The sequence below is a fragment of the Osmerus eperlanus genome, chromosome 22, assembly GCF_963692335.1.
Source record: "Osmerus eperlanus chromosome 22, fOsmEpe2.1, whole genome shotgun sequence".
NCBI classification, from domain to species: domain Eukaryota; kingdom Metazoa; phylum Chordata; class Actinopteri; order Osmeriformes; family Osmeridae; genus Osmerus; species Osmerus eperlanus.
The window spans coordinates 9,015,887-9,039,028 of NC_085039.1; the positions used below are offsets into that span (position 1 = coordinate 9,015,887).

At 48.4% G+C, this 23,142-nt stretch overlaps 1 protein-coding gene across 1 annotated transcript in view; it reads left to right on the plus strand.

Moving 5' to 3' along the window:
- Positions 1 to 23,142, plus strand: part of usp43a (ubiquitin specific peptidase 43a) — a 61,141-nt gene that overhangs the window by 12,632 nt on the left and 25,367 nt on the right. The window contains exons 3-4 of the mRNA XM_062448897.1: positions 14,259 to 14,359; positions 14,593 to 14,600. Coding sequence (XP_062304881.1) covers positions 14,259 to 14,359; positions 14,593 to 14,600 — 109 coding nt within the window. The remainder of the gene's footprint in view (positions 1 to 14,258; positions 14,360 to 14,592; positions 14,601 to 23,142) is intronic.

Sequence of the window (23,142 nt, forward strand, 5' to 3'; positions counted from 1 at the left end):
ATCCGTTAAAGTGTCTCTTTAAACCCCCCTCGCCCTCCAACTTGGCTCAATCTACCAGCTATTGAGAGATGAATGATTGAGTAGGCCAATTCGAGTCCCCTGTTCCTTTCCCACTCCTGCTCAGTAATTCCATCTCCAAAGGGGATAATGGAAAGTTCCAGATATGCTTTTGTTGCGGTGTATATTGAGGGATATAAAGAAGTTGTTGACACCGCAGGTTCTCGGCTTTGTGGATACATTTTCCGAACTTAGACAGCTACTTTATATTCCTTTCGCAACACGGTGTGAATCGGGGCCGCCAACGGCCATCTGATAAGTCGGCGCTTCTAAAAATGTTCTCGTCTGCTCAGGAATTAAGCTGGTGTTGTATTGCTTTGCTTTGCCAAGCTGATGCCCTGATTTCCAGTGGTAGACCTCTCCCTCTGGTTTTTCTCAGGCACTCCAGGAAGTGCATGGAAGGTAATAGATGGGCCGAGATAGATGGTAGGAGTCAGACGACAAGGAGAAATGAAATTGAAGAGGGAGACCATGTTTGGGGGCGGGGGGGTAGGGGAGAGCTGTGAGAGGTAAAATAAACAAAAGCACATTTTGAGCTTTGTGGCAGCCCACTGAAGCTGTCAATGTGGGTCTTTACCACTTAATGGCCTTAACCTAGACATGGTTTTACAACCGGAGTTCAGAAAGGCTGAAAGACACTCATGTATAATTAAACGACTGCTTTGCATTCACAACTGTAGACTTTGACATCACTTTTTATTCACACGATAAAAGCTGTTTTCTTTAATTGCAGTACTGTGGCTTGTAGGCTGGATTTAGGGGGATTAGACATTTCAACTTTCTGAAGTATTCAACTTTCAATATCACAAGACGCACTTTGCAGTCGTTTGGTTCCACATGAGTTTTCGTTCACTTGTGTAAACCGGCTAATGCAACATACAGTATGTTGTATGAACTTAGTTGGGTAGCTGTGGTGTAAAATGCTTAATTAGGCGTGACGTTGCGCTGTTTGCTCCATTTCAGTCAACCAGGGAGCCTGTAGGCCAGGGGAGAGTAAACAACCCTCCCAAAGGAGGAGGAGAGAGGATGAGGGAGAGAGAAGGAGAGAGGGAAAGGGAGAGAGAGAGAGAGAGAGAGAGAGAGAGAGAGAGAGAGAGAGAGAGAGAGAGAGAGAGAGAGAGAGAGAGAGAGAGAGAGAGAGAGAGAGAGAGAGAGAGAGAGAGAGAGAGAGAGAGAGAGAGAGAGAGAGAGAGAGAGAGAGAGAGAGAGAGAGAGAGAGAGAGAGAGAGAGAGAGAGAGAGAGAGAGAGAGAGAGAGAGAGAGAGAGAGAGAGAGAGAGAGAGAGAGAGAGAGAGACAGAGACAGAGACAGAGACAGAGACAGAGACAGAGACAGAGACAGAGACAGAGACAGAGACAGAGACAGAGACAGAGACAGAGACAGAGACAGAGACAGAGACAGAGACAGAGACAGAGACAGAGACAGAGACAGGGGCGGGTAAAGGGAGAGAGGGTTCGTGGGCACATCAGCAGTCCTCAATGCAGGGGTCACGTCGGGGTTAGAGGAGTTCTGGTGGCGGAAACAGACAGGTGGGGGGAAAAAGATGTGTGTGTGAGTGCTTGCGCGCGTGCGTGTGTGAGTGAGGGAGTTTGTGTGTGCGTGTGTGAGTCTGCTTGCATATACTGTGTGTGTGTGTGCCTGCAAACAAGTCTTTACCACAGTATGTCTATGCCAATTAGTTCTCCCTCAGGGTATCACATTCTCAACAGGGTAGTGAATGATCCAGCTTCCTGCATCAGAAGATACCATGCGGTCCTTCATTAATCCCTATGTGACCTGGATCCCAGCACGTCCAGAGGCTGTCCGAGTCCTCAGAATCAACCAGGAACCCCCCTGCCTTACCGTATAGAAGCCTTCCACCCAAGACCCAGGATCCCCATGTGGTGTAGGCCTCTCAAAAGCACTGCAACTGAAGCACGGATTCACAGGGGGGGCCCTGAATAATTAAGAGGGCCCTCCCCATGGGATCGGAGAGGACTTCAAAGTCGGAAGTGTGGTGCTGCACAAATGGCAGGAACATTAGCTCAGAGATCGATCAGCTGAGAGGGCAGGAGGCGCATCCGGCTGGCCATCCCCCTGCCCTCCTTCCTCTGTGTGTGTCTGTGTGTGTGTGTTAAAGGGGTTTGGGACACACTCTCTGCTTTCTAAGGGCACTTAGTCTGGCTTCCTACACAAATAACAGAGACGCCCTCTCAGACACTCCAACTGTTCACCACAGTCCTTCTCCTCTCTCTTCCTCCTCCTTCCCCTCATTTTCCGCTTGGTCCTCTTGGGGATAGGTAAGGCAGCTGTCCCACTTCTCCACGTCGGCTGCCGACCATCGTCTCCGCGCACACACACACACACACACTCACACACGCGCGCGGGCACACCTCAGAGGATCCAGGTGTAGCGTACCTTTGTAACATCACACATAGACTGCAGCTGAGCTCCCAGGTCACCATTTAAAAGGCTTTAATGGATCCAGCCCCCTTCTGAAATATTCAGGCCTTTTCTTAGGAAACATTTGATTAAAACCCATGAATATTTTAGACGATGACCCCCTAAATAGTGCAGGAACACTTGAAAAATTCAGGGACATCTAAACTTGTGTCTGTCCTTTGCGAAACAGGGAGAGATAGAGAAAAAGAGAGATAACAAACTATTAGTCAAGTAAGGGGGAATCAGAACTGTGGATTTTGAACAGATTGTTACCAAGAAGGAAGAAATAAGAGCCTTTCCATTGTCAAATCAGTAACCCTGCTGAAAGAGTTCCTCTCAAGTCTTTGAAGGCTGTGCCTGAAATTTCTCTTTCTAATTTGACAGTCAGCAACGAACAAGTGTAGTGAGGTCCACAAGACCACACGGAGCCAACATCTTGCCACACCTGAAGAGTGATTCAATCACATCAGAATCAGCCCTTGTGACACCCTCAGTATGCTGATTACCCACCAAACGCCGATGCAAAGGAACCATAGAATGGGGGGGGACCTCCCCAATCTACCAAATCAGCCCTCCTGCTAGCTTGCAAGCTTCAAAGGGCCTGATTTAGACAACACGTCTCCAGCGACCATTTGCTATCCGTTTCGGCGGCGATTTGAACAAAGAACATACCTTGATCAGAACTTTTGAGGAAAGTTCTTGAGACTTTACCACAAGAGTACAAGGTGGAGAATTATGAGAGGGATATTTGTGTTATGTTTGTTACTTTGTTTTAATGTTGTGTTCACTGAAATCTTGATTCTAGTAACAACTCCTTCTTCCTGAAAGATAACCACGTCATTCTTGGTATCTACACGAAGCTATCATAATAAAACAATCATTCAACTATATTTTGTAACTGTACCAAGATGTCCAGAACAATATTTGAACCATCGAATGATCAGCCAGAGATCAGATCACACCTTTGGTAGGTGTGAAGGAAGGAGGGGGGAGTTGAGAACCCAGCTTCCCCCAATCCACATCTGACCCCAGACGGGTCCTCCCTCGAACTGTATAAAGCCCTAAGATGACCATCAATCTCGGACTCCAGCGAAACCGACCATGGCATGAACGCCATCAGGATTGGCGTTCCAAGGACGTCGTCAAGCTTCTCCTGAGATTCAACTTTATAGTGAACGCGTCACTATCTGGACGTTTCAACAGAAGAACCAAAAACGCAATTCCAAATGCGACTTCACTGAGATCCCGCAGTCACATGACCCAGCGCAGCCGCGCTGTGACTTCAGATTCTTCAAATGGAGCTTTGGCGCAAACCGCCCTCAACATCATTGATCAACCCCTGATCAAACGTAACTATGGCTAACGCTCTTTCCCCCTCGACATGGCATTGGCGTGAGCTCTGTTTATTATTTGTAAGGATGTAATCACTGACTGTACAATTTCTGCCTTTCTTTAAGTTAGACCATTTCATTCTGTTCATTGAAACCAATCTCTCATATCAAACCTATAATCCAACTTTTCATAAGATCTGTTTACCATGAGACTGATTATTACATATTAAACATAGGATTCCCTAATGTCCTAAACCAATATTAGGGTGGTGCCCCAGACTTTATGATAAATTAAGTATTTCTATCTTTAAACGAGCAAACCCCGCTACACAAGGATACATTGTCTTTTAATCTGCTGGAAAGCTTTGTCCTTGATTGTTTCTGAAGCGCAAACGTGGCCTCGAAACAAACCCCCAATCGCTTACCTCCCGCCCACAGACTACGCACGCACAATCAGACCATCAGAGATACGTTTGTATTGTGTTTTCTTTCGATTTGAGGGATACTTAGGCGTAAGCGATGCAGAGTTGTTTCAGCAGCATGTCTCCACTTTAAAAGGAGTGGGTGTTCAGCGCAGGAAGAGGTTCGTTTTTTAAATAAACCTTATTACCTCTTGACAGAGTGGAGAAGGTAGGACAGGGGGGTGAGACAGTTTACCTGCTCCTGAAATGAAGGGCCTGACTGAAGTTCGCCCTCGTTATTACACAGGTGTTCCGCCGTTTCTAATCGATGATATGGAAGTCTTGTAGATTAGATTATTATTATGCGCCCGGAGTCCATCTGCTCCGTACTATGATCTATGAAACACCCGGAATATTCTTTGAGAATCTCCCTAGTCCCTGTGTTCATTTCGAACCAGTCGTGCAGGAACTGTCCACGTTGGCTCAAGGAGGATGCGACTGGATACAGTGGTGCCTTTGTTTTGTTTGCCTAATTCAGTATACAATGTGCGGCCCCGGGCCCTATTGTTGTACTGTATGTCACACCCACACTCCCATCTCCTGTCGAGCCTTTGTCCTATATAAGGCAAAACCTTCCTGTTTGGAATGGCAGAAGGCCGTTTAACTGGAAATGTTGTTATCGCGTGGCTCGTCCAGTTTTACCGAAGGCGGTTCAACTGTTAGCATTTTCCTCATTGGCTTGTTTCCTGTCCTCAACCTGGGTTGTTGCCCTGCAATACCAGGGCATTGTTGTCTCTTGGCTCTGCCATGTCTCTGGGCTGTTGGCATGTCTTGACTGGGGAGTTTTGTTCGAGGGAAGAAAAACAGTTTTTTGTTTTGTTTTGTTTTTTTGTTTACTACCTTGAGTTGAAGTGGATTTTGTTTTGCTGCCTTATGAACACCATCTTCTGTTGGGATGGAGTGAAATGTTGACCCTAAACGTGCTCTCTCTCTCCCTGCCTGAATAGGATAATTTTTTTCCTCCGTTGCCTCAATTTATTGCTGAGATTGCCACTTAACCTTCCAACCTCTTGTAGAGTCAGCATACGAGACAAGAAGGCTCAGGCCCGAGCCGTCAAGCTTCCCACCTTAAAAATCATCCTGGCTTTACACTGAATTTGATATGAAATTTGTATGAGGATCTTGAGTGGTTATTGTCTCATCCAGCGTTCTTTCCGTTGTGACATTTCCAAGGGAGAGCAAATCCGCAGATTGCTCACCTTTTCATACTTTTTCTTTTGAGGAGTTCTTGTGGAAAGCTTTGTGAAACTCTTGCTGAGAAGTGCTGCTCACTTCTCGTCCTGCTTAAAATATCATTCTCCGGCGACCTATTGGTCCCCCCCTCTGAACAAAATAGATTGATAGTTTCTGTTCTCACCTGAACCTTCCGTTCCCGAGTCAAGCCGCCTAATTTATTTCTCAAAATGAATATTTGGCACAGTGAATAAACATTAACAGACGCTCAATGGAGAGTGCTCCATTGCCCCCCCCCCCCCCCCCCCCCCCCCTCCTGTATCACTGCCAAGACGGATTTGGCTCTGAGAAGCTCTTCAAAGAGCTCTTGTCTGTGGCTGCTTATTTTCTGCTCCGTCTTTGTGTTTGGGTCCAGCCAGTGCGTCTCCATAGAAACAGCAGAGGAGGGGGCAGAGAGCGTGGCTATGCTTTCGTGCACTCACAGGGTGAGACCAAGGGATGGGGTTCTTTTTTTGGGGGGGGGGGGGGGGGGGAGATAAGCTTATGTTACGATTAACACGAGAAGGACGGAGGGGTGAGTTCTGTATTTGTGGCTCCGAGAAAACATCCTTCGTGTATCGGATGGAATGGCAGAGAGTCATATGGTGTGTCTCTCTATTCTCACAGAGATGAAGCGATAGATACACCATGAGGAATTCAAGGACCTGAAGTAAAGTATAGCTTTAGAGAAAGGAAGGTGACAAATCGGTACATTCTGAAACCGATAAGGAGGGAGTATGTGTTGATGGGAGGGAGGAGGGAGAAAAAGAGAGGGAGGTATGGCGGAGGGTTCAGCGGGTTAAAACCGCCAGTGGTTTTCCCTGCTATCACCCAGACTGCCGTGTTACGGTAAGCCGGCGCTGAATAGCCCGAATTAGCAGCTGCTATCTGCCGCTGAAAGGATAGGGTGTGAGTCAGCCCCTTTACTGCAGGGCCAGCATTTCATACACCCCCCCTCCCCCTGCCCCTCCCCTCCTCCTCCTGTCACACTCTCCTCCTCAGCCCTCTCTCTCTCCCTTTCTCTCTCCCTTTCTCTCCGTTCCTGCTGACCTCTTCCCTTTCTTTTCATCGCCTGCCATTAAAACATGTCATCCTGTCTGCCCCTTCGTGTTTATGTTTTTTTCATTATTATACTTCTCCTCCCGAAACCAGAGCGTAGAACGAACCTCTCACTCAAGTCGGCCCGTTATCACAAGGCAGTTTGTTAGCAGCACAACACACCAGGGACCTTGGAAGAAGACGTAATGCTACCCACCTCCCACGCGCGAAAGGAGCGCGCGCACCGAACGCGCAAAAAAAAACGCTCTCACGAGCGCCTTCCATCCGAATCGTCTCCCGGCACTCTAAACGGTGGGAGGCGTCGGGCTCCTCTTCTTCTAAAGGACAAACCGGGGCGGCTGTGTCAACATTGGCTCGTCTCATTCGCACGCACAGCGGGAGACGTCGTCTCCTGCAGGAGGCAGAAACACTGAGCTGCCAGCTTACAGCATGTGCTTCGTTGTCGGTGGTGCCAGCCCAAGAAAAAAAAGTTTCTGTACACACACACACTCGTGGGAGACAACTGCTCACACACACACAGTCTGGCACCAGACCGGCACACGCATGCAGTCTCGCTTCAGGTATAACGACGAAACATGACAAGGCAGAAAACGTATTTCAAAGTAGACCATCGTGTCTCTCAAGAATGTGGTGTGAAAGCTGTTTCCTGTCGCCTCACACTGCAATGAAGGCTGGATTCTTGACCGCAGAGGCAGTTACCCTCTGTGTTGTGTTGTGTTGAAATGGCAGCCATAATGATTCGATAGCTGTTTCACAGAGGTATTAAAGTGACTCTTGTACCACCGGGAGTTCAGATACAGTAGTAAAGTTCAGGAGATTAACATACTAGAACTGAACCATACTGAGCTACAGGCTTAGACTTTCACCAGTGTTGTTTCTGACTATTTCAGTCTCCTGAATCTACAATAATACTCACCATGGTACAATAGTAGGTGGTTTACGCTACAGTCAGTGGCTTGCCAATGGCTTACAATATTTCTGGCATCTACTGTGTTGGAGCCAGCATCCAGCGCTCCCACACATCAAACCTGTATACCCACTCATCCCCCTCTTCAGAGCCTGAGGATGAACAGAGTGACTTCTCTCTTTTTTATACTGTACACGCACGCACGCACACACGCACGCACACACACAGGGCTTCACAGCAGGGCGATGGTAACAACATATGTTTTCACACAGGACTGCATTATGAGGATGTCAGAGGGTGGGGAGACAGTCTTTGCCAGTACATTTGGGGGGCAAAAGGCCAGTGTGAATCCTGTGGGGGCATCTGTTTCCCTCAGACAAAACACCGATGTGGAATGACTGCGACATTGTAATAACCCTGTAAGGGAGCTCTGTTGGGACAAACAGAACCTGCACTGGAGATCTAAGAGCCACTCTCGTCTTCCACACAGCTTTGTCACTTTGCTGGGGAGACCTGAACCAGAGTAAAAGAGAACCTCGGGTCCCACGGTGTCACCGTGTTACAGACAGGAAGAGGAAGGTGGCGTCACATCAAAACGGGGCCAGTAAACAGCCTGTCTGTGTTTTTAGGTCAGCTGTAAGCATATGGCGCTCCAGCAGCGCTGAGCCCCTCACACCCTCTCTGCGAGGGAAGGTGAGCTCCCAGGGTCCCGGCAGGGGAGGCCGCGGCGTCCTTTAGCCTCCCCGCTAACAGAGTGCTATTTTTGGAGCTAGCGCAGCAGCAGCGGCAGCGGCGGCCCTCCCTCCCACCCGGCTTTAGTGGGGATGGTGGATGCTCATTAGCTATGAAGAGACAGGAAGAGCGATTGTAGTAGAGGTCGAGCGTTACCAATAAAAATAATGGGCCATAGTGGTATCATTGATTTATCTGTCCTTTATAACTTTATAACTTGTATTTGTTAGTGTTTGCTACAACATTCGGGGGGGAAAGTCATACACGGGGACACCGCGTGTAAAGTCATTGTGTGGTTGTCATGGCGGCGTGTCCTCTGCCGTTGACTCGTCGTTTTGGAATAGGGGGCGTGTCCTTCAGCTCTACGTGAGCGGGGGCGCGCGTGCAGAAATGCAATGGCTTGATACCCAACACCCATCAGTCCTTTTGTGCTCCTGCAGCCATGCCTTGGTTCTGCTGATTGCGGTGATATGTATCTGTTTGACCTCACATCCTGCGGGGCAGGAGCAGCGACGGGATGGGGAAATAAAAGAACGGAAATGGAAGTCGAAGACGAGATTGAGAATAGAGGTCTGCTCTTTTCGGGAGGTGAGTGGGGGGGGGGGGGGGGGGAACGCCATTGGGTATTTTCGCCAGAGTTCTCTGTGCTTCCATGTTCAGCCAAGGGACTGGACGGTCTGGTCAAGAAAAACTAGCTTGGAAAGAAGAACTGAGCGAACAAGTACGTATAATTAATATGCCGTGAATCAGGTTATGGTCGCACAAACTAACCCTTCAAGGTCTCTATGTCTTGCTTGTTTTTGTACCTTCTGGCAGTTAGCAGATCAATTAATGCCATTGATTGGCCAGGAAGTCCACACACCTGGTGGTTCTGGCACAAATTATGCTGTCAGGAAATCACTGCATGGCTTTCTAGAGCCAAAGCTATTTATCTTGATCTTTATTAAGGATCTATTTAGCATTCTCCCTCGAACCTCACCATAATTTCACTTTGACCAATATTCTTGGGGATAACGCGCTACCAGCTTTTAAACATGAGTCACGAACGAAGGTAGCATTAGCAGTGGTGCCAGGAGTTTTGAAATCCCCCATCCTTTTCTAAAACCTGAAAATCAATTACATGGCCTGGGGGGGGGGGGGGGGGGGTATGGATGCCAGCGATACTTTTCCCTGAGCAACAGGGGGCCTGAATGTGGATCTGTTAGCATTCATACCTTTTTTGGGGGGGAGGTTGTTTCCCTCAATGTGACAATTGAGCATCTTAGCGCCTCTTGGAATATTAGCATTCACTTGTTATTGCTGCCTCTGGGCCTCAAATCTATTTTTGGCGGGGCGGCTTGGCAGACAATGGCAGGAGCAAGAACAACAATCAAGTGGTATTCATTCTCCGGGTCTGGGTCTCAGATAAAAAAGCACAGCACATACAGTGCTCTCAATGGAGGCATCTGTTCTTTGTTCTAAGGTCCAGCTAAGTGCCTGTTGACCTACTTGTGGGGAAGGTGTTTTTTCAAGTGTGCAGCCAAAGCCGTGTTTCGTATTTTTGATGAATAAGGAATTAAGTAGCCCTTCTCTGGCTGTGTTGGTCTGGGTCCGTTGGTATTCCACTCTCCTATTGCACCCTCTTACACTTATCTCTCTCTGCAATATCACTGCCCTCCCTATGCATTCCTAGGCCTCGTACTAGAGTCTGAAGGTGGCCATTAGAAACAATGAATCACGAAACGCATTCCACAGGGGGCCAAACTGCGAAATTGCATTCCTGCTCCAATGCTAGTAGGCATTATCAACGTACACATTTTCAATCGAGGTGGGATGCGAGAGTCTTGTGTGGTGTGAAGCCTTAAGGCGCTACCAATAACCTGTAGAGGTGAGTGAGAGGGCGCAAGCTGTGGTACCTGGGGCGAGCGGTGTGTCCCCCGATAGGTCATTACAGTTCCTGGAACACAGGCGAGTCGCATGTTGGTACGGCCTGCTAGCGTTAGCGTTAGCATCGTTCTCTCCCAGAGAAGGGATGTGGAAGTCCCCTCTGAATAAACACAGCCCGTCCGCAATGTGACGGTTGTTTAAGGTCCGTAAACGTATTTGATTAAGACGAATTGCTGCAGGGAGAGGTTGTACCAGTGGCTAACCTCACATCTCATTTCAGGCAGAGCTGTGACTAATGAAAAAAGTTCCACTTACTCACATGTTGATTGCGAAATGTAGCCGGTTTCCATGGAGATTTCTGATTTGGCAAAATCTAGATTGTCTGTGAGACCAATCCTTGGGAGCTGATCATTACATTAGCATGTCTTGTATTTAATAGATGCTGCCGTTGATTGCTTTCATCTGTTCTACTTGTCTGTTGGAATGTGTAAATACTGTAGATAACAGATTAAAGTGGGAATCTGTTGTGGAAAGCTGCACCAGTAGCTTGTTGTGTTTTCCTTCAGCCCTGGGCCAGATCGCAACAAAATGAACTTGTGTTATCTTCCTAATGGCACAATTTCAGTGTCTTCATTCTGCACTGTTTGTAGGATTCTCAGTCTCAGATGTAATATCCTCTGGCGCTCACATGGCTAACACAGTCATCTCTCTCTCTCTTTCCTCTCTCTCCTCTCGCTCTCTCTCTCTCCTCTCTCTCTCTCTCTCTCTCCTCTCTCTCCCCTATCCTCTCTCTCTCTTTCACACACACACACACACTTTCTGTATCTCTCTCATTCACACACAATATTACCTCTCTTTCTCTTTGACACGCACACACAGATACTGGATGAAAATAATCTTCCCTAACTCATCCCCTTGCTAATAGCCATCATTCTCTAGCATGTCTCAGATATACATGTCTGTAGTTAATCTTTAATTGTATTAGCAGAAGCAAAAATTACTTTAGGGACTCCAAGCTTTGAAAGAAACATCTTGTTCATTTGCCTCATCAGACTGAATAGCATTGTGACTTGGGGAATCATTCAAAAGAATATGGAGGAATCCAGCCATCTGGTTGTTGGTATGTGGATCATAATGGGTCGGTTACTCACTGGAGCTAAAATGGTGTTGGTGACAAGCTATTCTTGAAGAGGAGACTGGTTGTTCTGGTTGTCACAACCATTTTCTAAATGATGTTCCATGTCTTGCTTTTGACTGTGGCAGTTTATATACAGGCATAGCAATTTTTTTGGTCTGCCATCCTGTTGCTGAACTCTGGTTTAATACTAGATTTACACTCAAGAGGTTGAACCGTTGTGGAGGTAGATGACTCAAACCTTTGGAGACTACTTTATAGTTCCTTCCAAACACTTTCTAAATCCTTGGAGTGCTCTCCCGTCGTGTTTGACTGTGGAAAAATCTCCCACTCCTTAACAAGAATTTTAACACTTTAAAGAGTAAAAATAACATTTGAAATACAGGTCAGCCGCTGATTCTGAATTCCTTTTCGGAGTTGACTCAAATTTGCATGTTGATTGCTATAAGGATTTTTATAAAACGTTTCCCCATTCCATGAGGTTTCTCTGACTGCCCATTGGTGTAATGAGTGATTTCCATTTTATGCATTCAGCAGATTATTTTATACAAAGAGTCTACAGTAAACAATATCATTTGAAGATGTTACTTTTAAAGTTTTGAACAGAGACAATGTGAGCTAGCACACAATCTCAGCGTCAGCATACTGTAGCAAATTCTTCGCCCTTAAACTGAAAGAAAAAGAAAAAAGAAGGTATTTTGCCATATCTATTTGAACGTCGTCCCTCACAGCACCATCAGCTCCCCAAAATGAAACAGAAATGGAAGTCAGCTTCAAAACAGCCCCTCGACCCTTTAGCTCTCGTTCCCCATGTGGCGACGAATACCTTTTTCAATCTCCGTCTCACACGCAACCAGGGCCTCGGAACGATTCATTATGCTCCTCGAGGGGAGTGCATCTCAGTGGTTTGAGCTGTTCCAATAGCTCCCTCGTTCACCTCCCTCCAAGGCTCCATCCTATTTACACACCACCATTTGTTGTTGTTGAGTGAACTTTATTGTTTTTTCTCTGAAAGCCCTTTTGCCTTTATGTAAGGCTTCTGCCCCAGAACTGGACTCTGAAACTAGGTCTACTTTATGTTTGTGATTGAGTATGTGTTATAGGTTGTGTATGTGTCCCATTTAACTTGAACGACCTTCGACTGTTTTACTTCTTAGAATCGCCTGGTCTTCCTTGTTGCACACTACCCTGAGTGCCGTTGGGCACTCAGGGTAGTGCCCAACGGCACTACCCTGAGCACTGAGCCACTGAGCCCTGAGCCCAGGGGGTAGAGAGGGTTGTCTGGTAATCGCAAGGTTGGCGGTTCGATCCCCGACTCCTCCTAGGTCATGTGCCGAAGTATCCTTGAGCAAGACTCTGAACCCCAAGTTGCTCCCGATGGGCAGGCCGGCGCCTTGCATGGTAGCTCGCTGCCGTCGGTATGTGTGAGTGAGAGTATGAATGGGTGAATGAGAGGCAAACATTGTAAAGCGCTTTGAGTGCTGCTAAGGTAGAAAAGCGCTATATAAATGCAGTCCATTTACCATTTGCCGTTAACTCTCAATGGAGCCAGCAGACTATAGATTAGACCTGTCTGCCACCTGTCAGGAACACATTTCTATTGGTTGATTAGCAAGCACAGCTCAGCTCAGTGAGACTGTTTGAAAAGCACAATAGCGCTTACTTAAATAACCGTGCAATCTGGCTTTTATGCAAAATACCGTATGATTGTTTACCTGTAATTCCCAATGTGCAGCGATTCCTAGTGCTTTCTTTTGACTGGATGTGGTGCTATGCAGAAGTCAACTGAAACAAGGTTCGGAACAGCTCCAAGTTTGAGATTACACTTTTCCATTGAATAAAAAACATCCTATTCAGGGCATGAAAAGTTAATAATTAGTACATTTAATGTGACCTTTGTGACCAAAGACACAGACTCCACACACACCCACACATATACAAAAACGCTTTCTCTCTCTCTTTCACACAAATGCAACCATACAAGCAGTCAAGCACCCAACATCTTCCTTTCTAACTCTTTGTAGTTATTTCACAGCTAAATAGTGTGTTATTAGCACGGCTGGTAAATGAAAAGATGCCATGCATCTCGGCCACTCGTCTCCGCTATCGATCTCACGGTCGCGGGCGTGAAACTGCGGAGCGCGGAGTTTTCCACGCGTGTTGCATTTGTATGTGCGATTTGAACAGCTTCGGCCTTGGAATCAATAGTGAAATCAGTCCCTACCGTCAGCATGAATTGATGGCTTTCATCGAAGGGGGGAAAAGAAAGAACGTGTCAGTATCAGGCTCCTGGAGGCAATTTGAAGCAATTTTCGACGTGGTTTGCGACAGACGCCACAGGGGACGGATTAGTCGTATAAACACAGACGTATGTTGTTTGTTCTGCAGACATGGCAGCGTTGTCGGAGATGACGAGGCAGCTTGTGTCTTTCAGGGATTTAATCATCAAACCATTTTGGGACCGCCGTGAAGTTGAATGCATCTTGGAATAAGCAACTTAGTTATGCTGATGCATGGCGTTATTCCTCGTCTGAAAATCCCAATACTTTCTCTATGAGAGCCTTCTGTTGGTGTACAACAGAGATGACTTCACAGGAATTCTTATGTATCATTTCCATTGGTTTGATGGTGAAAAAAAACGTCTGTTGGATCCTGAACGCTGGTGTAATCACTCAGCTATGTGGTTACGAAGCACCTCAGATGTGTTTGTACAGTTGTTCAGTTTCATTTTTTTATCTGCTCGTGGTTCAGCCCACTTCCATCAACCACCAAGGTCAAAGACACAGAGAGGGAGTGGATAAGAGAGAAACCGGGAGTAGAAACAGACACTTAACGACTATAACAAAGTGAGAATCCGAGTGTTTTCTCTCTGTCTCTCTCGTTCCCTCTCTTTCTCTGTCTCAACTCTCTTACACTCGCTCTCAGACGAGTCCTTTGATCATCGGCGAGTCTCTAAAAAGTACAGGGGAGTGTGTGGGCCAACGTGTGCACCTGTCCCGCAGCAAATAGTTGTCTTCTGTTGTAAATCCCTCCTGATGTCTCTTTCTCTCTCCCCCCCCCCCCCCTCTCCATTCCAGGGCCCAGTTGGAGAAGACGCTTCTGTTTCCGGCCCAGCTAGCACATATCAGCCTGGGACACGGCACAGCTTCGTCCAGGAACACTTCCAGGCACAGTACAGGTGAGACTCCCACACCCCCCCCCCAGCCAACCACACACCAAAGGTTTTGGGCACCTTTACCCATGTATTGATTCGCTATACTATTCTAAATTTGACAGATCTCAACGTTTTTGGAAAGGAAAGAAAATGGTGCAGTGTTCTCAATTTTTTTTCCAGAGCTGTCATATCGAAACAATGGCCGTGTCCGGAAGGCTGACATTTTGTCCAGATACAGTGTGCCCTATTGTGCCCAGGTCCAGCTGTTAACCAGATGGGTGATCGTCATTCGGTTATCCATGGCAATATTTGTGTCACACATTTTCTCGACATTTCTCATCTGATTATTACACACGGTACAAACGTTTAGAAGCTCAAATAATTTTGTGATCAACCTGCACTTTTTATACCTGACATTGAGGTCTTGTACTTTCGAATGCATATAATCCTGCGTACTTAAGATAGCTGTCACTTCAAATCAATGACACTCTCATAGCTTCTGTCGTGACTCAGCCCAGAATGGCCTAGCACCACTTTAAATCTGTCCTGAGGTTAACCACAATCTATGACATGCCATTAGATAGAAGAGTTGGATATTCAGCACAGGTGAGAGTGCCCTTTCTCCCTCGTGGGTAAGTGTTGGCAGTTCACAGAAGTAGGTCACTGAGATTCAGTGAAGGAGGATAAATCTTATTTTCTTCTTCTGGCTTAGTTGTTTCTACACATCCCCCCTCCCAAAAAAGCACAGTGACTTTACATCAAATAGGATCAAGTAGGATATCACAAAAGGTACACTCTGAGCTTCAGCCAAGCCAATAAAACCAAACTTTGGTTCTGTCTGTCACGTGGGGTCGCTAGCCCGAGCACATTTCAGGACGCGAGGAACGGAAGTCAGCGTAGACGGTGGTTGACTTTTCCTCGTCTTCATTTGGTCATTTCCATTTCATTTGTTTGTCCAATTAAAACGAAGCACTCGGGTGCTATTAGCCCTTCTTAATCAATGCGATGCGACAAGGAGCTCATGTCCCATTAGCAAACTAAACCTGTCACAGCGGGAAGACGGCTTCCCATCACGTTTGGCTGAACCCCGCCATCGTTCTGGTGGATTACTCTCAGCCGGTCAATAGAGAGAGACACTCAGACAGTCCTTCTGTATTGACGACGGTGCAAAGTTAACCACGCGTTCAATCACGGGATAATCCCACTCCCCTCATCACAGGATTATGGATTATGTACTAATGTTTCCTCCCGCCTGGACAAGAATCTCCCTCGCATCCCTCAGGGTGGCTAATTGGTAATCATTCTTCTAAATCCATTCAGACTTTGCCTATGGAGGGAAAGAACAATTTCCCAAGAGGTTGGGACCACAGGAGCTGTGGGTGTTCCATAGAGTTTGCTGTACCACCACTGGAATCCCGGTCATAAAGTATGCGTGTGTGGGTTCCGCACTCGTCCAACTTTTTTTGGGGGGGGCTCGTGCTTCGGCTGACTTCGAAACCACACCTGGCCGCATTTACGGGATCCGATGATCAGATTAGCCTTCGATTCATTGGCAGATTAGCGTAGCGCCACTGGGGGAAATCCTCCTCCAATACGCGTGCGCCAAAGACACCGACCGCATCTTAAACAGCTAAACACCCCTATGCCAATAACAGCTTTGTGAAAAACAACAAAATAAAAGAACATGCCAATTACACCTCGCCTGCCATCGTCGTCAACTTCTGGAGCTGGCTGCGTTCCTTGTGCTCCGTCAACTCACACACGCGCATCTCCATCTCTCCGTTCTTTGGACCTTTTCTATTATTAGAAGCACCTTTCTCTACTTTCTCTTTCTGCCTCAAATGGATAGCACCTAATGCTTTCTTTCTCCTATCAGAGGTCCATTGAGCTAGGGTAATTAGGGCTATACAGGCCTCGAAACATGCTGTTTCCTGTGGGAAAGCGCTAGTTATTAGCACCCATCGCTTACCTGATTACAGTTCTTCTCAGGGCAGTAATTACAAACCAAGAACATCCATCATGGACCATGGGCCAACAATCGACAGAGGACGTTCACACCTGCCACACAGTATAACACACTCACCCACCCTTCTGATGAGTATCGTGGAGAAGTGTGTGTGTGTGTGTGTGTGTAAACCCCCACAGCCACACCATGGACCCACCAAAGAGACCCACCGCCCAGAACCAACGCACACATACCACTTAAACTGGTTCCTCAGCATGCAAGCATTCTCCTACAGCCAAAGCGTGTGGGTGTGTGTACTCACCTGTGTGCGTGTGTGTGTGTGTGTGTGTGTGCCTGCCAGCTGACCTATGGCGAACAGGCCTACCAGGTGTAGCGGTATGTTGAGTCACTCCTACAGCACGCCTAATCACCAGCTAGCACACAGCACTATGCCTTCATTCATAAGTATACGTCTCGGTAGCGAGTCCACAATGTCTACAAGAGGAACTAGGCAGTCTGCTGTAAGTCGATTACAGTGGCTCATATTGTGCTTGTTTCCCTCTAAAAACTTGCCTTGTAATTTTCCGCCTGAGTCCTCCCCCTCGGTGTCTGAAGTGGCATAACAAGCAGGAGGTCTCCTGTAATTGCAACCCAGACAATTTGCCTAGGAAACTGCTGTTAGGCTAGACTATGGATACGAGTAGTGGGGCGGATGTGTGTATGGGTGTTTGTGTGGATGTGTGTGTTTTGGGTGGGTAGGGGAAGCGATGGTTTGGTGGTTTTGTGATGGTTTTGCATGGTGAGACTGCACCTTGCCTCAAACACATGTACACACGCACACACACACACACACACACACGCACACACACACACACACACACACACTCTACCTCTACCACTTCCCCTTCCCTATATCCCCTTTTTAGCTTGTAACCACGAAGGACCTTGTTAGAGTAATTGACTATGGACTAGAAACCTTGACAGCAGACATTTTAGACAGGGGGGGGGGCATTACAGTTTGCTTGTCACTGATGACCCTTGTTGACATGACCCGACCATTCACGCAGAAATCCTGTTCTTAAAGCAGACATGAAAGTGTCTTACACAAGTTAGAAAGTCATCTTATATGGACTTTTATTTCAGGCCCTGGGCTAAACTTGGGTACTTTTAAAGAACAGGTAGCCAGACTTCTGACTCAACCCCTATCTGCTGTGACTACTCTGACGACTTCTCCCCTCCCCTCTTCTTTATATAATCACTCTGTAATTGCCGTTGCCATGGCGCCCACTTCTAATTGCGTCGAATCCCCCCCCCCCCCAAAAAACCCCACAAACGCTCTCGGTATCTCTCTCTCTCTCAGTCCCGCTTGCCTCTTCTGTCTGTCTTCGCTATCGGCCTCCCCCTCTCCACCGCTTTCCATCTCAATTTCTCTTTTTCTCTTCCACCCTCCTCTCCTGTCTCTCCATCCCTATCTCTCTCTCTCCCTCTCTCTCTCGTTTACGCCCCTCTCTCTCTCTCCGCCCCGATCTTTTTATAACTCGGCGAGACTCCTCACAGGCATTCTGTGGAGTTGTCTGATCGGAATAAATGTTTGCGATTAACGCCAAAGCCGTCTGGCACCCCGGGCCGCTGAACGAGGGGAGGAAGAGAGAGAACGTGAGAGCGAGGGACGAGTGGCTGTCACTCTATCGGACGAATCGAGTCTTTGTCAAGCCTCCTCATTCAGCTTGTCGCAGCTTCTACATTCACCATCAACGGATGGGAGGCGGGAGAAAGCCGAAGCCAGCGTTTCCTCCGCTCCCCTGGGCACTCGGTTCATACTGCTCTGTGGTCGGCCATCCTGCCCGTTGTCCCTGTTGTCCCAGTTCAGATCTTTGGGGAGATCAGCAGAAAACCTTCTTCGTTTGAACGCTGCCACGGGGGGGGGGGTGGGGGTCTTTTTTCAATAGGCCACATGTATCTTCAAGATGATGGCTTGGGCCAGTTCCCGGAGTTCATACACAGGACAGGCCCCGCAGACGAACGTCGACGGTTCTACTGTTACCCAAACTAGAATACGCTTCCTCCACTTCCTTTGATTGTGAGGGAGAGTCGACCTCCGCTGGGGCGTTCCGTCGGCCCCCGCGCTGACCTCACCTGGGGTCGTCTCGACTGCTTTGAAGTGTGTGTTACGACAGCGGCGGTGATTGTTAGGAAGCGCGGAGCTTCTTTGATCCTCCCGACATCTCTTGTCTCTCAGGAGGCACACACACACTTGCCGGACACCACTCACTCATATACGGACGCACAACGTGCTGGCCAATTACCCGCCACTTAGGCCTGTGTTTACTTAACCTTGAGTGCCCCCCTCACTGCCAAATAAACACAATTATTTAGACCCCCGGCCCAGTTGGCGCTCGGGCTGTTATTAGAGCCCTCTGAGGCTGTAGAGACCGTGTAGTCTCATGGTGGGATGGTGGGATGTCGTTGAGGAGTAATTGTCAAAATTGCAGACAGTTTTTTCGATTGCTTTCGGCAGTGAGAGAATCCTCTTTGGAGAAACGGGGGGGGGGGGGGGGGAGAGAGAAAAAGGCAGGGAGAAAGAGATGAGAGAGTGTATGTGTCACACCAGCGGTGTTCAGAGAGCGTGACTGTGCGACCGTGTGCATGCCATCCGCTGTACCGTAGAATTATTTACATCTTTGCGGTGAAAGACACAACAGGATGTACTACATTAGCCTGTAGCGCTAGCTGCTAGCCTTGAAGGAGGCTGGCCAGAGATGATAGTCCAGAGCTGGTTTCCTCTTGTTGAGGGAATCTGCTCCCCCGCTGGGCTGTGTGCTGTGCTCTGCAAGCGGGGCTGGTGCCGCGAAAGACAAATTAAGGGTAAGAGGAGAGGAAGGAGGGGAGAGGGGGGATGGAGACCGACGCGGTAGGAGAGCTCAGCAGGAGGGAGGGACGAGAGGAAGGGAAGTTGAAGATCGGGGGGTGGGGAGGGAGAGGAGGAGGAGGGAGGCCCGGGGGGACGCCTAGGGAGAGAGAGGGGCGATTAGGGAACCGGCCGACGAACCGGGCCCTCCTATCTCCACACTGCAGACGGAGCCGAGCACACACGGGAGCTGGGATGCGTACACAAAATGTGTGGATGTGTTTCCCGTACACGCTCATTCGCGGTCACGCACACACGTGTGAATACACACACGCTCGCGATTGCCTGCACAGCCCCCCCCCCCCCCCCCCGACACACCCCATTGCAAAACATGTAAACGTGTGCTACATGCGCTCACATCCGCAAACGCATGAATAACGCAGCAGAATATCACACAGACACCTACGTGTCACACAAGCACGCTAAGCGAAAATGGGATCGAATGAGAACACGTAAATATTATGAGCTTGTGAAAAAAGTTTGCGAATGTGCATGAAACAACTTTGTAGCTTTGTAGAAAATCGTTTGTGCGTGTGTAAAAAAAAAAAAGATTAGTATCTGTAGACATAATCATGTGCGGCTACAAAACGTTTGTACGCGTGCTCCAAAAAAATCGACATCTGCAAAACGTTATTACACATTCGCAAACTGTTCTTCCCCAACCTCAAAATATTAATGACCCTTATTTGATCCCATACACAAGGGGACTTCTTAAGGCCCAGACTGTGCTCATCATCAACAGGAGTCAGGTGGCTGAGCGGTTAGGGAATCGGGCTAGTAATCTGAAGGTTGCCGGTTCGATTCCTGGCCGTGAAAAATGACGTTGTGTCCTTGGGCAAGGCACTTCCCCCTACTTGCCTCGGGGGAATGTCCCTTTACTTACTGTAAGTCGCTCTGGATAAGAGCGTCTGCTAAATGACTACATGTAAATCAACACAGGAAGGTTGGTTCCACATGAAAGTAACAGATGCTATCCCTCCCCAAACAAGACTCTTTTAGACAGCCACGTCTGAAGTTCAAGGTCAGAACAACACATTATCCCCGAGTCAGAAACTCCAGGATCCGATCAAAGCCGGTAGTTTTTTTGATAGATGTTGGTTTTCCCTGTCCTCCAGTGCTGTGTGTTGGGTTCATACCTCCACTGGCAGGGACTGAAGCTGTTCAGGTCTAATTCATCCCGAGGTGCCACAGTCAGGGAGGGGCGCGACACCCACAAGCACCTGCACCCCATCCATCATCGCTGTGGATACAGATGCCCCACACGCCCTCATGCCCGTCTCCACAGGGTCACCAGGGGTCCTTCAGATGGTGCATGGGGGAGGGGTGGGGGAGGGGGGGGTCAGTCAGGCAGCACGAGGACGGCCCTCTTCCTCAGGTACCACCCACCCTCCCCTTCTTGTGTCTCCATGCACACTCATGCGCCCTTTAGCCATGAATTTATGGAAATTGCCGACGGGATTGAATCTCAAATGGGCTTTTCACATCCGCTGAGTGGTCCCCGGACCTCTTTCTTTTTTTTTGTATCTTTGATTAGATGGACTGTAAATGGGGGAATACATTAGTCTGACTCAGAGCTGCTGTATCGTCTCTGGATAGTGAAGGGAATTGATACACAACCTAGCATAGGCCTGCAACATGTCTTGGGTACATAACGCTGAGCATTTAGCGGTTAGCATTTAGCAACGTTTAACAGTACATACCGCACGTCTTGCACGTCATATAAAGCTTAATGACGCATGCAGTGCTTCAAAGACCGTGCGCAAGGTAGTATACCGTGTCCTACACCTCTTTATCTTATTAGGGAAGCCGCGTCGAGGTGGAGAACACGAGCGTGGCGTGTTTAGCTGCGTCGAGGTGGAGAACATGAGCGTAGCGTGTTTAGCTGTGTCGAGGTGGAGAACACGAGCGTAGCGTGTTTAGCTGCGTCGAGGTGGAGAACACGAGCGTAGGCGTGTTTAGCTGCGTCGAGGTGGAGAACACGAGCGTGGCGTGTTTAGCTGCGTCGAGGTAGAGAACATGAGCATAGCGTGTTTAGCCGCGTCGAGGTGGAGAACACGAGCGTGGCGTGTTTAGCCGCGTCGAGGTGGAGAACACGAGCGTAGCGTGTTTAGCTGCGTCGAGGTGGAGAACACGAGCGTAGCGTGTTTAGCTGCGTCGAGGTGGAGAACACGAGCGTGGCGTGTTTAGCTATGCGGGTGGTGTCCCGTGTTCATGTCAGTCGTTTTGGGGGGAGGAAGGCGAGGGTGGCACCGTGTCTCCATAAATGATGACTAATGGCAGACCGCTAACACCGTGCGAGCCCGGGCCTGCGCTTCTGAGCGGCGAGGAGACGGCCCGAGTCACAGGGGAGGACAGGAGGCGCAGGCACACGCTCGCTCATACAGAACACAATCTGAATTGCATCGGCTTTAATCCAAGGAGGTTTTCACATACGAGGTGAAATGAAGTGCCGTGATGCTCACGTTAAGCCAGTGGTGCTTGCGGTTCTGTAAGCGCTGAACTCAGACCAGCTCTTAACAGAAACTATGAAACTGTGCATAGGGAATGTGGAATAACAAAGAAACAAAACGCACCCACAAAAGCTGGATTGTGTGTGTGTGTGTGCTCTCACCATCCCAAGTGCGTCAGCCGTTCTAAGTGATGCTGTGTGTTGATACTAAAATGTGTTCGAACAGTTTAAGTCTTAGTACAGAAGTCGCCAAGTCATTGACATTAGTGACATTGAACACCAACTCTACAAAGTGGACAAGCTGCATTCGGATGTAACTGCTCTCAAAGGACTCTTATACTGTACCCACCAAGTAAACACTTTCAGCTGCTAACTGCTGTGGTGAGATGGCATGAAAGGCATCTCTCTCCTGCTTACTGACAAGCTAGCTCTGGTCTCTCTCTCTCTCTCTCTCTCTCTCTCTCTCTCTCTCTCTCTCTCTCTCTCTCTCTCTCTCTCTCTCCCCCACACCTCTGATGTCTTTTTCTTCCTCCCCCTTTCAATTTATGTTTCTGGCACACACTTTCCCCCAGTCTTACACCTTCTCAGTTCCTCTCTCGCCTCTCTCATCTCTTCTACTATATTGCTTCTATTCCTTTTTCCCACCCTTCCATTTTTATTTTATCATGACCTCCCTTGGCACCAAACACACACTCACTCTGCTTTTCTCTTTCTCTCTCTCTCTCTCTCCCTCCTCCCTCCCTCTCTCTCTGTTTCTCTCTCCATCCCTCACACTCTCTACCTCCCTCTCTCTCCCTCTCTCCTCCCTCCCTCTCTCTCTGTTTCTCTCTCCATCCCTCACACTCTCTACCTCCCTCTCTCTCCCTCCCTCCTCTCTCTCTGTTTCTCTCTCCATCCCTCACACTCTCTACCTCCCTCTCCCTCTCTCCTCTCTCTCTCTCTCTCTCTCTCTCTCTCTCTCTCTCACTCTCTCTCTCTCTCTCTCTCTGTGACAGGGCTGTCCTGGCTAGCCGTAGCCTCCAGCCCAGTGTAAATCCTCCATGTTCAGTGCTTAAACCCTCTATGATCATCTCCAGCCTTATCCCCCTTCTCTATGCACTGCTACAGCTGATAGCCTCTCCAGGGTCGGCCTGCACCCCACCCCCCCCTCACACACACACACATACACGCACACAATCCCCTCTAGGCTAATATCCAAGTCGCTATCACCCTCTAGGCTAACGCCGGGACTAGCTTTGGCGAGTGACCAGGGACTTCTAGTGCATAGTGGTGTTAAGCTGGGTCAGTGACACTGCTCGGGGTTGCGTGACATGAGATGGGGTATAGGGAATCTATGCCGCAGAGTGATGATGTCATAGGTTGCGGTTGTGTGAATGTATTGTTGACCTAGCCCTTTGTAGCATAATTCTCTCTCTCCTCTTTGCGTGTCTCTCTCTCGTACACTCTCTCTCCGTCTCTCTCTTTTATCCTGTTCTTCCGCTGTAATAATCTGTCTCTTTCGTTCA